The sequence below is a fragment of the Cynoglossus semilaevis genome, chromosome 11 (genome assembly GCF_000523025.1).
Source record: "Cynoglossus semilaevis isolate Cse_v1.0 chromosome 11, Cse_v1.0, whole genome shotgun sequence".
In the NCBI taxonomy this organism is placed as follows: Eukaryota; Metazoa; Chordata; class Actinopteri; order Pleuronectiformes; family Cynoglossidae; genus Cynoglossus; species Cynoglossus semilaevis.
In genome coordinates, this window is record NC_024317.1 from 13,969,829 (window position 1) to 13,982,497 (window position 12,669).

The following is a 12,669-nucleotide window of genomic DNA, read 5'->3' on the forward strand; positions in this document are numbered from 1 at the left end:
TCCATCCATCATCCATCCATCCATCCATCCATCCTCAGTGTAAATTTAACTTAGGAGTTAATGGCAGTTCTTCTTTATTTCTTCTTCACAGCTAATGTGAGTTTAATTTTAAAATAATAACAACATAAGACAGTGACCACTTCATCCGTGGTCATCAGATGAAGTGGTCCACAACATGGAGCTAACTGACTGTGAGAGGTCGGTCCCCTCTCTGACTGACAGCAGGGTCTTCAGGTTGTGGTTGCTGTGAGCAGATAGACAAAAAAACATCTGACTGTTAGTGTTGGGAAAACCCAGTGGAGCCCTTTATCCGACACCGCTTCCTCCAGCACCTGTCCTTCAGCTGGTTGAATGTACTGTAGGAGCTCTCGCTCCACTCTGACTGAGAAATCCCATTCCCAGTGCTGAGGATGGCGTAGGTGTAGACTAGGTGAGTACACAGATGAGGATCCACGTTCTCAGGCAGGAACCTGCCCACCCCTGGTCTGTACCTGGACTGGTGGGTGTAGTAGCACACCAGTTTGGTTGTGGTTGCTGCATCATTGACAAGTAATAAACACATGAATTATCACTGCCACTGTCGAAAAGAAAAAAAATTAAATGACTCACCAAAGTGAAAAAGGAGCTGCAACACCACTGTCAGGAGAACAATTGACAGGTTACTGAGAACTGCTACTGAAGACACAGAAATGATGAAGAACATGTAAAGAATCTTACCCAGGACGGACGTTACTGCAGCGTTCATCTCAGCTGTGAGGACTCTCCAATAGTGGAGTTCTCTCCTGTGGTGGTTCCTCTGTGCGGAACATGTCCGTGACGATCACTCCAGGCCTGTATCTCAGGTTTCTACGCTCAGAACACACAGTACCATTCAAATGCTAAAATGACATCCTGAAGCACCTCACAGAGACGTGGAGGGAGGTTAGTGGTGCCACTGAACAGCCTAAGGGTGAGAGCTGATCAGTGAGAATGCAATTTAGACATGTGGACTAACCAGGAAGGATGGGGTTCGAGTGTAACCCACTTCCACGCTGTCACTAACACCACAAATGAAATTCAAGCATCAGTCTTCTCCTCCATATCTGTATCTTCTCTGTATCTGTTGATATCAGTCACCATAAATGTTCAAAGATGGAAGAATCAGACATTGGATGTTTTTGTTACCAGGCTAAAGGCAAAATGTGAGTAGGAGCCGACAGGACGGGCTCCAAGAGGGAGGTGTTGTGTTTGGCACAGTCCGAGGGACAATGACAACGTGGACTTTTGATGATGGAAGTTGTTCCTTTTTTTAGACACAAGACAGTTAAAAGGAACCTGTAAAGAAAGAAACAAAAACTAAACGACTATTATGACATCAGTCGTCCACCTTCACTGCTGTAGGAACAGCTTCCTCTTCACCTGACCTCTGTTGAACAGTGACTTTGACTATATGGGTTTTCCGCTGCTCAAACCTGTTGTTATTCTCTATCACAAAAAAGGTCTAATTTTTTTAGCCTCACATTAGCCTCACATGCTAAGAAAATGAAAAACTCTTTTTTGTTTTCTTTACAACGAACAAGCAAAAATATTTCACCAAAGAGGAAACACAGGTTAGATTTATCCGACTTTATTCACCTACCTTTTTTTAAACCCATTTTTCCTAGATTTTCTTTCTCATGCTGTATCATTTATCTTACCCTGCAGGTTGGCTAGCTTGCAGGTGTATTTAGTGTGTTAATCATCATTAGCTTGTAGCGTGTATACTGTGTTTCAGCAATGTGGTAGCACAGAGTGAATCAGTGATGTGTTAGCCCTATGCTAGCATGTCATGTGTTAGCATGGTGTGTTTTAACACATACACAAAGCAGTCTTCACCAAGGCTAAGGCAAGCTAACCTTGCTAACAGCCTCAGCCTCTCTACTTCATTGGACTTTAGCAGCAGAACTGAAACTTGTGAGTCCCATTACTGCCACCTACAGAGTTAGTTTGTTGGGACAATGACCAAACTAAACCAGATAATTATATTCAGTGTGTGCTGGTAACACACTCCTTCATAGTGTTGATATGCAGATACACACACAGCTGGCAGAATAGTAAGAAGTGGAGCCAGTAAACACATTTTTAAATTGCCATATTTTTTATTTATATTTTTTTCATTTACTCATATAGAAAAGATGTCCTGAGATCTGACAGAGTGACAGCAGCTCCACCTTAAGGCCACACACAGCACTTGCAGCTGTCGTTAAAGATGGTTCCGCTTCCACAGCTCTTCAGATAGGTCTTGCCTCCTGCACATTGGTAGAAGGTTGTTTTATCTTCAGGGTTGGGATAAATGCCGTCACCCTTGTCACTGCAGAAGCCGGCTCCAGGAGCAGGAGTTGAGGGTTTCTTGGTGGTGGTGGTACCATCAGGTTTGGTGGTTGTTGTGGTGGTGACAGAAGGCTTTTTGGTTGTGGTCACAGGACCTGGAGGAGGTGCTTCTGTTAGAGGGTAAGAGAAACAGAAATATCAGAAAAGCTCTACACAATGTTTCAGCGTTCCTGAAATTTAATTAAGTTTTTCTAGTTTGAATAAATAGATCAAAGATCAAACGGTCAATACCAATGTCAAGGAGCTTGCGCAGATGGGCCAGGAGAGGATGGCTTCCTTGTCCACAGAACTCTCCATTGAAGTCATCCAGATCCAGTGCCCACACCATTGCACCGCCAAAGCCCATGTCCCTCATGTACTGGACCTGGGATGTTCAGCAGAGGCACAGTCTGTACTTAGACAGTTCTGATGACGACTCAATGTACTTTATACCCCAGCTCTGCCATCCAGGGCCGGCATATAAACTACTGAGTCTGGCTGTTGGACAACTGCTCCACCTACTGAGATACTACTACTACAGCCAGTAGGTGGTGCAGTTTTGGTCAGCCAGACTGAACGTCCCACCGTTCACTCGGACCTTGTGTCCATGGATTGTTTAGAATAATTTATGTACCTTGATCTCAAAGCTCTCCTTGGTGTCGAACCCAACCCACTCGCTGTTCTTGCTGGCATATGGAACCTTCTGGTCATCGATCCACTGAACAGTGGTGCCCTTCAGGAAGCTGCAGATCTGCAGAACCACGACATGATGTCACCACTGACTTCTACACTAGTTTGTAGCCCTTCTTCACAACATGGTTCAGGTTATACCTCATAGTAAGCCCAGAATCCAGCTTCACGTGTGTACGGACCAGCTGATGCAGCGCCACTAGCTGAAGCTCCAACACCAGTGTTTGATGATGACAGACGGAAGGTACGACCATAGGTGGCGAATCCCAACCTCAGCTTTTCAGATGGAGTACCATTGTCTCTCCAGTACTTCATGGCAAAGTCCTAAAATAAAATACAAAAAGCAGACTTGTTTGTTCTATTATTCTACATAACAGTTGTAGTTGCAGTCATTTCTGTGAATCTGTTGAAAGTTCAACATCATGTGTGAATGAGTCCATATTGGGGCAGAGTCTCTTACTGTGTTGAAATAGATGAGGTCGCCGCTGTCATGTGAGCCGCGGTACAGAGGACTGTTGTGTCCAGTGGCTCGCTCCCAAGCTCCATGGAAGTCATAGGTCATCACATTGATGAAATCCAGGTGCCTTGAGTTTAATAAAGAGTACTGATGAATATACTGTCTCTAACACATCAAGTTTATACATGAGAATCCAAAAAAAAAACAGTACTTAGCAATCTCAGCAATCTCATATCCAGCATCGATGGTTCCCTTCCCAGCAGACACTGCAGCAGTCAGCATCAGCTGAGGTTTGCCGGTGGCTTTGGCCTCTGCTGCATAGGCTTCAACCAGTTCCTGCACGGGGACGGGGGGGTTAGGGTTAGAGTTTCTTTTTCTGTAGGTCTGTCCCACTGAAAGGGTTCAACCCACCTTGCAGAGCAGACTGAATCTCCTCTTGTCTTCTGGGGGACTTCCTCGAGATCCAGGGTACTCCCAGTCCAGATCCAGACCATCAAAGCCATGAGTCCTCAGAAATTTGATGGAGGACTGGATGAAAGTCTGACGGTTGGCGGGGGTGGAGACCATGATGGAAAACCTGGGGAGTTATAGTTTGCAGAACATGTTGAATGTTTAATTCAAAGCTTTTGAAAAAGAAGAAAATTCACCAAATAAGGATTCTGACCTTGATGAACCAAAGTTCCATCCACCAACTGCCAGCAGTGTCTTCAGACCAGGATTCCTGCACAGGCATGGAGAATATTCATTTGAATCTGTTCCCATCCACAAGGTTGGTAAAACACTGAGATTGTGGACTTGGACCAGTTGGTTCTTACTTGCTCTTCAGGCCGTTGAAGGTCTTGTACAGGGTCTCATCGTTCCACTCGTAGGTGACCAGCTGGTTGTTGTTGTTGATGATGGAGAAAGCATAGATCAGATGTGTGCAGAGGAAGGGGTCTACATTCTGGGGCATGTATTTCCCAGTCCCAGGTCTGTACTGGGACCAGTTGGTGAAGTAGCACACCATCTGAGAGGCAGTTGCTGGAAACCAGTCAAAACAAAGTGTCAGCACTGCACACTGTTTATCACCGCTCTATTATAACCGATTTTGTCTTTTTTTGGTGTCACTTACCCAGGTGGCACATCACCAGGCACAAGCCTGAAAAAACACACAGACCAAAGGTGAGGGGTTTTTTTGGACTGTATGGACAATAATGCAAACTTATACTGAAACCAATGTAGAATTTTACTGAACATAAACACTAATGTGATTACATCATTGTTAGTTGAAGTAGAATTTACCTGCTAGAACTGTTAGTCTGGTCATCTTCTTTGGATCGTTGGTACCTCAATTCTGTTATACAGATAAAAAAAAGGTTGTGATTAGATTTTTTAATGCTATTTCTCAAAGTGCAATTCTCCAACATATGAAGTCTAGAGTTAGGGTTATTAAGCTGCTCAGGTCTTACTGCGGTCAGAACTCCATCAAGAAAAATGTTTGCAGGAAAAACAGATGCTGAACAACAAGTTTATACTAAAACCTAAAGTTGTGCCTTTAAAGATTAAGTAATTAATTTACAGAGCAGAGTGAGCCATGATTACAGCAGAGGTCTCAGAAGATGAACACACTCACCTTAGACTCTGAGGAGACACCGAAGTGGAAGCATATTCCACCTTCTTATATACATCCCCCACGGAGAAGGTGGGGTGGGATGGGGGGGGTAACACCTCAACTGGCCTGCAGTTGAGAAAAGAGGGACAAGATAAGATAAGTGAAACCAGACGTCAACTGACTGATATATTAGCGATAAGATGCCAAATGTTTTGACCATAGCAACGGTGTAACAATATTTCCAACATTCAGCCGAGCGAAGCTGGTATAGCAGGTGATGACCAGCTGCAGTGACCCCCTGTGGTGTGTCGACCACCTCTACTGTATTTCTGCTGAGTTTCTGTCATTTTCACTGTGACGTGGCGTCTACAGGACAGAACCCTCTTTGTTTCCAACACACTCCACTTATCAGCAAGTACCATTATCACCACTTCTGCTGAAACATGGCCTAATTTCTCTTTCTTGAACAGGCCAAGGACATCAATGACATCTCTATGGCCATTAATGACTTTATTATTAGTAACTGTTGTTGTTATGAACATATACCTCCCTGACAACAGAACCACCTCATCAGATTTTGGGCCACAAAAAATGTGGCAGTGTCGTCTTACTGTCCGTGAACCGTTACAGCTATCCCACCAGATGGAAAAAAAAATCCAAGAAAAGAAAATCATTACTAAACGACGCTGGGATTGATGACGAGGGAAACCACCCCAGACCATGATGCGAAAAGGAAAATCTGAAATTTCCAAGTTCCTGTTTTCTTATATAGTTAAAAAAAAAAACTCAAACTAATGGTATTTATTTCAGTATTGTGCATGTAGTTCCCCCATTCTGGCCTATAGGTGGTGTTCTTCACAAATGCATTTGGCTAACGTCGTCCATTAGCCAAGGAACAGTGTTCTTATTAATACAGTACAAGTGTTCAGTGGGGTTTAGCGATAAAGTGACACTTGAACCCTGGACTCTGGACCAATAATATGATAGGATTCAGGTGCTGCTGTTAAAAGATAAAATCGCATCACACCCACTATGTGAATTTTATTGTGTTACAGCTGTTAATAATAGTGATAACAATATCAATCAACTGTTTTGTGGTTCTGACCAGGAAGATAAACTTCTAGTAAAAAAGTAATGGATGTGAACAAATCTATAAAATGCACTGACTTGACTGTTCCATTTACTCACTGATGAAAAACAGTCTCTCTAAAGTTCTTCTACCCAGAGATCTGAGGTCCAAGGTTCTTTTTCAAAGAAATCCAACTTGAACTCAACCTCAGATCCTCGTCCCCAGACAACCCTCTGTTGAAGAACTGTGCTGTAGAGTCAACGTAGGCAACAGAGGAGCTTTGTTTAACAAATGCAATCACTGTTTATTAGATTCTATCATGTCTGATAACAGAGTCACAAATCATTAGTCATTAATTAATCAGTTACATAACGCAGATGTACTGTACTCATGTGGTGTGTGATGCTGTTGTTTACTATAGTTAACCTGGAGCTGTGTGTGTGTGTGTGTCCGTGTGTTGTTTTATTATATCATCATCCAGTGTGTCGTCCAATCACAGTCAGTAAATCAGTGAACGCTGCAGAAACAAAGGTGCTGAAACAGGGTGAAAAAGGTCCTGGTATGTTTCTGTCAGGTTACAGATAAGGTTAAATTAAGTTAACTGCATAATAAAAGGTCTTTTTTTTACCTTAAACACTGCCTGTCACAGTTACAGAGAGGACCCAACAGCAGCACAACCAGGTCTGGGTTCAACATCTTTTATTGAAGCTAACAGGCTCACTTCAGTTAGCACAGGTTGACGAGAGACCAGAAGACAAAAGGCAAGGATCGTAGTCAGGGACAGAGGGCTGTACCAGGGCAGAGACAAGGTGAAGGTCAAAGCCAGGGGTGGGGGGGATGGTGATTAGAACAACGTTTTTTACTGTGCAGGAACATCACACATTTAAACTTTTTCTTTGCAAAATTTAGTAAAAAGTACTCAATAGCATTGATATAAAATACATGCATGTATTGTATGTGGTAAATATGAACTCACGGACTCAGTCCATTCACTGTCCCCCCCACTGACAACAGAGTCCTCAGTTCTGGGTTGCTGAACAATGAAACAGAGACCATTTATTAAGGTTGTGAATTGGCAAGAACCTGGCGATACCATACGTATCACGATACAGAGGCAACAACACGACATATATATTGCGATAAAGGATTTAACTGTAGGAGAACTGTCAGCATAGTAAACACACAATACTGTTACATGATTAACATGCCTGTCGCAGCAGACCTGCTGTGGACGCAGGAATTTCCCAAGTGTGGGACTAATAAAGGCCACACCTCCAGGTTGAAGCATTAACAGTTCTTAGAAGTATCTGCTGTCCATCACAGTACACCTGGTTTTAAATGACCAGGCTCCAGGCTCCACGTCTGGACGTGTGTGATAGCCTGTTACACCACCCAGATCAGGTGGTGCTCACATCCACGTAAACATCATCAGCTTTAAGCGATAGGGAAAAGCCCCAGTTCTCTGAGCCCAGAGCTAATACTACTACTACTTCTCCTACTACTGTGTCATGCAGTAAAAGTCATGTGTGTTTTTGAACTCACACTCTCTTCAGACTGTTGACTTTCTCATACATCTACTCATCGTTCCACTCGATGGGACGTATCTGGTTGAAGTTGTCGATGGAGGCCAGGGCGTAGATGATGTGGGTGAAGAGGAACGGGTCGATGTTTTCCGGCTTGAATTGGGCAGAGCTCTGTCTGTACTGAGCCCAGTTTGTCATGTGACACACCAACTTGGTGGAGGAAGCTGAGAAAGGAGGAGACGAGGAGACACTTTCACTCTCGATCTGTTTGTTCCACAGACGGTTAATAAGAAATGGACATCGTCACTCCACTGAGGGGAGCATTAAAATTAGGCTATAATTAGGCTAAAATTAAACATTAGATATGTTTCACCGAGACAGCGCCCTCATCAGGACAGTTTTATGGACACATCAACCTGGGTCACGTTCAGACACACCTTTGACACAGTCACATGATTAGGTCTGGTTTTTACATATAGTCTATTCTTCCTTCTGGAGTACAGTATCATCAGAAATCATGCAGTACAAAGTGAGTACTCACCCAAGTGCAGTGTGAACAGAATACCCAAGGCTGAAAAACCAAGAAAAAAGGTTAATTACAAACAAAAATAATTTTAAAAAATGTACCCATACATTTTAAATGTATTTGACATTTGTCTTAATTGTCAGTAGCTGCAGCCTGATAATATATATATTTATACATATGTACAGATATACATATATTTATATATATTGAGGTGCAACAATACACAAAATTCGCAGTTTGATCCAGTTCGATAAGTGTCTCTTTACTTACTGTTTAGTGAAATTTCTAACATTTTTTAAACTCAAAAGTAAAGTTTTGCAGCTAAAGCGGCCTCGTTTTCTGGTGTGTATAATTAAAAACAAATGCAAAACAAAAAGAGAACTTTGTAATAATAATATAATAAATGCTTCTCTAAAATGCAGTATATAAAAATGAATTGTTCGATTCATAGTATGTACCAAACCTAGACCACTGTATCAAACGGTTCGATACAGATATGTGTGTATATACCGTATATAAATGTGTGTGTGTGTGTGATTTCATCACTGACCAACCATGACCGGTGATTGACAGGTGTTTTTACCTGTGAGCAGTCTGGCCATCGTGCAGTCAGTCGTGTTTTTACCTGTGAGCAGTCTGGCCATTGTGCAGTCAGTCGGTCCAGACCGTTTCCAGCTGCAGAGAGAAACCTGTTTCATAAAAAGGTCACATGTGAAATATTCAGTATGGTTTACACAGTCCTTGTCCATATGTCACATTAATACTTGTATACCACAGGATTCTGAATCTCGATGATGTGGACTGTCCTACAAAACCAGTGAAAAGCAGACACACACAGCGGGTCTTACCTGTTTCAGGAAGATCAGAGGCCTAATCTAGAGCTTGGAAGAACAACAGCAGATTTATATTAGATGCATTAACTACCATTCAATGGTGGCAAAGTGCATAAGATGAACATTTAATTCTTTAACATTTAATAATGTATTTCAACATTTCATGTTAGAAATGCAGTTTTGATTTAAGTGTTAAAAGTGTTCAAGTGTAGTTTTCTCTGGGTGATGGTCACTGACTTCCTGTTATCTTTCAACTTACACATACATGAAGACCTGGAGGTGAGAGTCCAGGAGAAAAAGAGTTTCCTGGTGTTTCATTTTAATTACAAAATTAACATTAGTCTCTCACTCTTATTGGACGGTCATGTCCATCATCTCCGGTCATGCTTTATCTTAGATTTTCTTCTGAATGTGACTGAAGTTGATTCAGTGTCCACTACAGTTTATTTAATGTTTGACATTTTTATCTTAGAAGAATTAAACTTACCAGAAGTCTAACACTGAACCTTGATCATTAATCAGTAACATTTGCATTAATGATTACCATGTTTATGACGTGAATGTATGTGAAAGTCCTGCAGCTATTTTTATGACCATCATCACTATTATTATTAACATTAAAAAGAGAAACACATGATTTTAAAACCAGGAAAAGAGCAAAACCTGTGCCTTGAAACCTTGTTCTACTTTCTTGTAACTTATTTTGTTTCCCAAATTGTTTTATTTTATATTTCCTGCTTCAGTTCTGTGTCTGCTGCCACGACACACTGAGCCTTACCACATAAATTATGTTTAAATTATTATTAATAAAAGTAGAAAATGGACTCTACTCTCTACAGCTCCCATGAGTTTATTTTAAATTATATTTACAGGCAGTTTCTAATACACACGTTCAAAAAGGCCCCAAATCAGCAGTAGTTAAAGGATCTCTCTCTGTGACAGGTCAAATAACAAAGGCATCCAAAAAGGGTGAAAACACTGACAGGGATTTAATTCAGGTCCAGTCAGACTCACAGAGACCAGAACCATAGCATAGGAAACCTAACGGTCCAAATGAACCTGAAAAACAACCAAGAAAAATGATCTTCAGCTCAAACAACTGAAAGACGTTTAGGCTGTAATTACATGACTGACAGCCAGGGGGCGTTTCTTAAACAATAAAAAATACCTGCAAACTGGGCTGCAAACCCCAGTTTTAACACATCAGATGAAATAAAACCTACTGGTACTGTTTGGTTTTTCAGGCTTCTTTAGAGGGTTGTTTCCTATAATAACACTTTTATCACAGTGTGTTCAGCCAATGGGACGACTGAACAACTGTTCGCAAACTTTTTTCCCCATTTGTTTGACATTGTAACAAATTATTGTATTGTTATCATTTTATTCCAGAAAAGCCACAAACTGTGTCTTTAAACCATTTAGGTCAATGAGATTCTTCTCCTTCGTATCAAGCTTTCGTTAAAAGCAGTGATATTTGGCAGTGGATCAACAAGAGAGAGAAATCATCACAAAAATGAACAGACTTAACCGGTTCACATGTCTGATGTAAACCCACACGATCATCCATCTATATATTCATCTCCTACCATATACTGTATTTTCCAGACTATAAGACGCACTTTTTTTTTCATCTTTTGGCTGGGTTTGTGGTTTATCCTCAGGTCTTATGTATTAAAAAATATAAATTCACATGTTCATTATTCTCACACCGACAGCCACTAGAGGGCACTGGTGCAACTTATACTCTGGAGCGACTTATAGTCTGAAAAATACGGTAATCAAGATTATGGTCCTTTAGGAGCTGGAGTCAAACCCAGCAGTCATTAGGTCAGGGCGGGGTCAGACCCTGGACAGTTTTCCTGTCTACTCTGGATTCACAATCTCATTCACAATCTCATTCACACCTATAGTTTAGAGTTAAGAGTGAACATGAACCTAATCTCCAATCTGCATTGTTTTTGAACTGTGGAGGAAACTGGAGAAAACAAACACACACATATGTCCACAGACAAGCCAGGGCTCAGACCTGTGACCTTCAGGCTGCACGGCAAGAGCACCAACCATCCTTTTAGTGTGTGGCCCTTGATTGAACCAATATACTAAACATTTGACTCTAATTATGCAGGTAGAGCTAGAAGACCATAATATAATACAAGTCATAATCAGTGGTGAAGTCATGGAACAGAGAAGTTCCTGCTGGAGGTCGACTGGTGTAAAACACTGCTTTTACATAAGAGCTGAGAGAAACGGACAGCTTTACAGCAGGAGTCATTTACAACAACAATCAGTCCAAGATAACTCTGGTCTTTCATCTCCTGCTCACCTGCAGACTTCTTATCAGGGCAAAAACAAACTTCGTCAGCAATGAGCGATTAGCGCTCCTAAACCCAGGCACAAAACACTACAATGGAAAAAGGTAAATCCCATTTACATTATTTCACATGATTTAATGTCAAACAGTGGTGAAAATATTTATGAAACATTCATTTGGACCCGTGTCCTGGTTCTGTGGTCGCAGAAATAACCAAGAAACAACACCACAAAGAGGCAAAAGCAGAAGAATTTCACCGAGATAAAAATGAACAGCAGAACTGGAGCAACGATAGGTCTGAGCAGGAGTCAGAGTCTGACGGAAACATTTTCTACAGTCTGATGAGAGAGTACGGCTCAGGGAGATGATACGACGTCAACGACGTGGAAAATCTGCTTTTTCCAAGGGAAGGACGACAAACAGGCGACGAAGAGATGAAGAAGAGGTGACAAAGGCAGACTAGAGTCTACGAACACTGGACGTAGTTATCAAACTAGTGTGTGTATTGGTCAGGTGTGTGTGTCTGTGTTCAAGTGTATGTGTGTTTAGGTGTATGTATTGCTCAGTGTGAACATTCAGACCTCTGTACATTGATGAGCGCCAGCTACAGCTCAACCACGTGGTGCGTCACACACTCAGACGTTGGTCCCCGTAAGGCATGGATTTTCATCATTAACACAAATCCCCTCCCCCACCCATACAGACAGTTTTCTTTAAAAAAGTTTTTTTCCTTCTTTTCATTACCATCATAATTAAAAACACCCCCCCTTCCTCCCCCCAGCCTCCCCCCACCTCACCCCCCTCCCAGAACCACCTGCAGCAGCCACAGGCTGAGACAGAGGACGGCTTTAGTTTGAAGCCTGAAACAGTAGAAAAAAAAGTCCAAAGAGAGGCTGAGATCACAGGCCTGACAGGGACGGCAGAGGGAGGAGCAGGAGGGCAGTGAGGAGGTGCAGGGAGGGAGCAGAGAGTGGAGAGGAGGCCTGGCTCTGGACCATCATGCCAGTTCCTAGGGCAGAAGGAGAGAGAAGGTTCAGGAACAATGAACACTTGATGCTGGTGCTGATCTGAAGGACCTGAAGAGTTTGTCTTTAAACATGCTCAACAATTAACACTGATTTATTAATTAGGAATTATTAACTTAATTATTGTTCATTTAAAGTCAGTTGCTCACAAACCATGGGTCAAATAGACTGTTATGGTCAGGGTGTTAATGTAATTTAATAAAACTTTTTAATTATTTTTTAAATTATGTTACACATTAATTATAACAACTTTAATGAGTTAATTAGGAAATAATTATCATTTGGCTGAAACTGTGGTCTACTAGAGTGTATGGGA

The 12,669-nt window shown here is 41.8% G+C and overlaps 3 protein-coding genes across 3 annotated transcripts in view; all 3 read right to left on the minus strand.

Annotated features, from left to right (window-relative positions):
- Window positions 1-1,920, minus strand: part of LOC103386513 (chitinase-3-like protein 1) — a 4,860-nt gene extending 2,940 nt beyond the window's left edge. The window contains exons 1-3 of the mRNA XM_025060065.1: window positions 1,619-1,920; window positions 333-1,314; window positions 191-244 (exon numbers count right to left, since the gene is read on the minus strand). Of these exons, the coding sequence (XP_024915833.1) occupies window positions 191-244; window positions 333-562 (284 nt within the window). The 5' untranslated portion in view covers window positions 563-1,314; window positions 1,619-1,920. The remainder of the gene's footprint in view (window positions 1-190; window positions 245-332; window positions 1,315-1,618) is intronic.
- A 177-nt stretch (window positions 1,921-2,097) lies between these two features.
- LOC103386501 (acidic mammalian chitinase-like) lies at window positions 2,098-5,499 on the minus strand. Its single transcript, XM_008320807.3, has 12 exons — window positions 5,088-5,499; window positions 4,757-4,808; window positions 4,587-4,613; window positions 4,291-4,495; window positions 4,140-4,196; window positions 3,887-4,052; window positions 3,687-3,811; window positions 3,479-3,602; window positions 3,160-3,342; window positions 2,963-3,079; window positions 2,581-2,713; window positions 2,098-2,459 (listed from the first exon to the last, which is right to left on the minus strand). The coding sequence occupies exons 2-12, from the start codon at window positions 4,779-4,781 to the stop codon at window positions 2,191-2,193; spliced, it is 1,431 nt and encodes a 476-aa protein (XP_008319029.1). The 5' UTR covers window positions 4,782-4,808; window positions 5,088-5,499; the 3' UTR covers window positions 2,098-2,190.
- A 1,425-nt stretch (window positions 5,500-6,924) lies between these two features.
- On the minus strand, window positions 6,925-9,061 carry LOC107989262 (acidic mammalian chitinase-like). The gene is made up of 3 exons (XM_025060465.1): window positions 8,810-9,061; window positions 8,200-8,229; window positions 6,925-7,882 (listed from the first exon to the last, which is right to left on the minus strand). The coding sequence occupies exons 1-3, from the start codon at window positions 8,931-8,933 to the stop codon at window positions 7,710-7,712; spliced, it is 327 nt and encodes a 108-aa protein (XP_024916233.1). The 5' UTR covers window positions 8,934-9,061; the 3' UTR covers window positions 6,925-7,709.
- Between the last annotated feature and the right edge of the window lie 3,608 nt (window positions 9,062-12,669).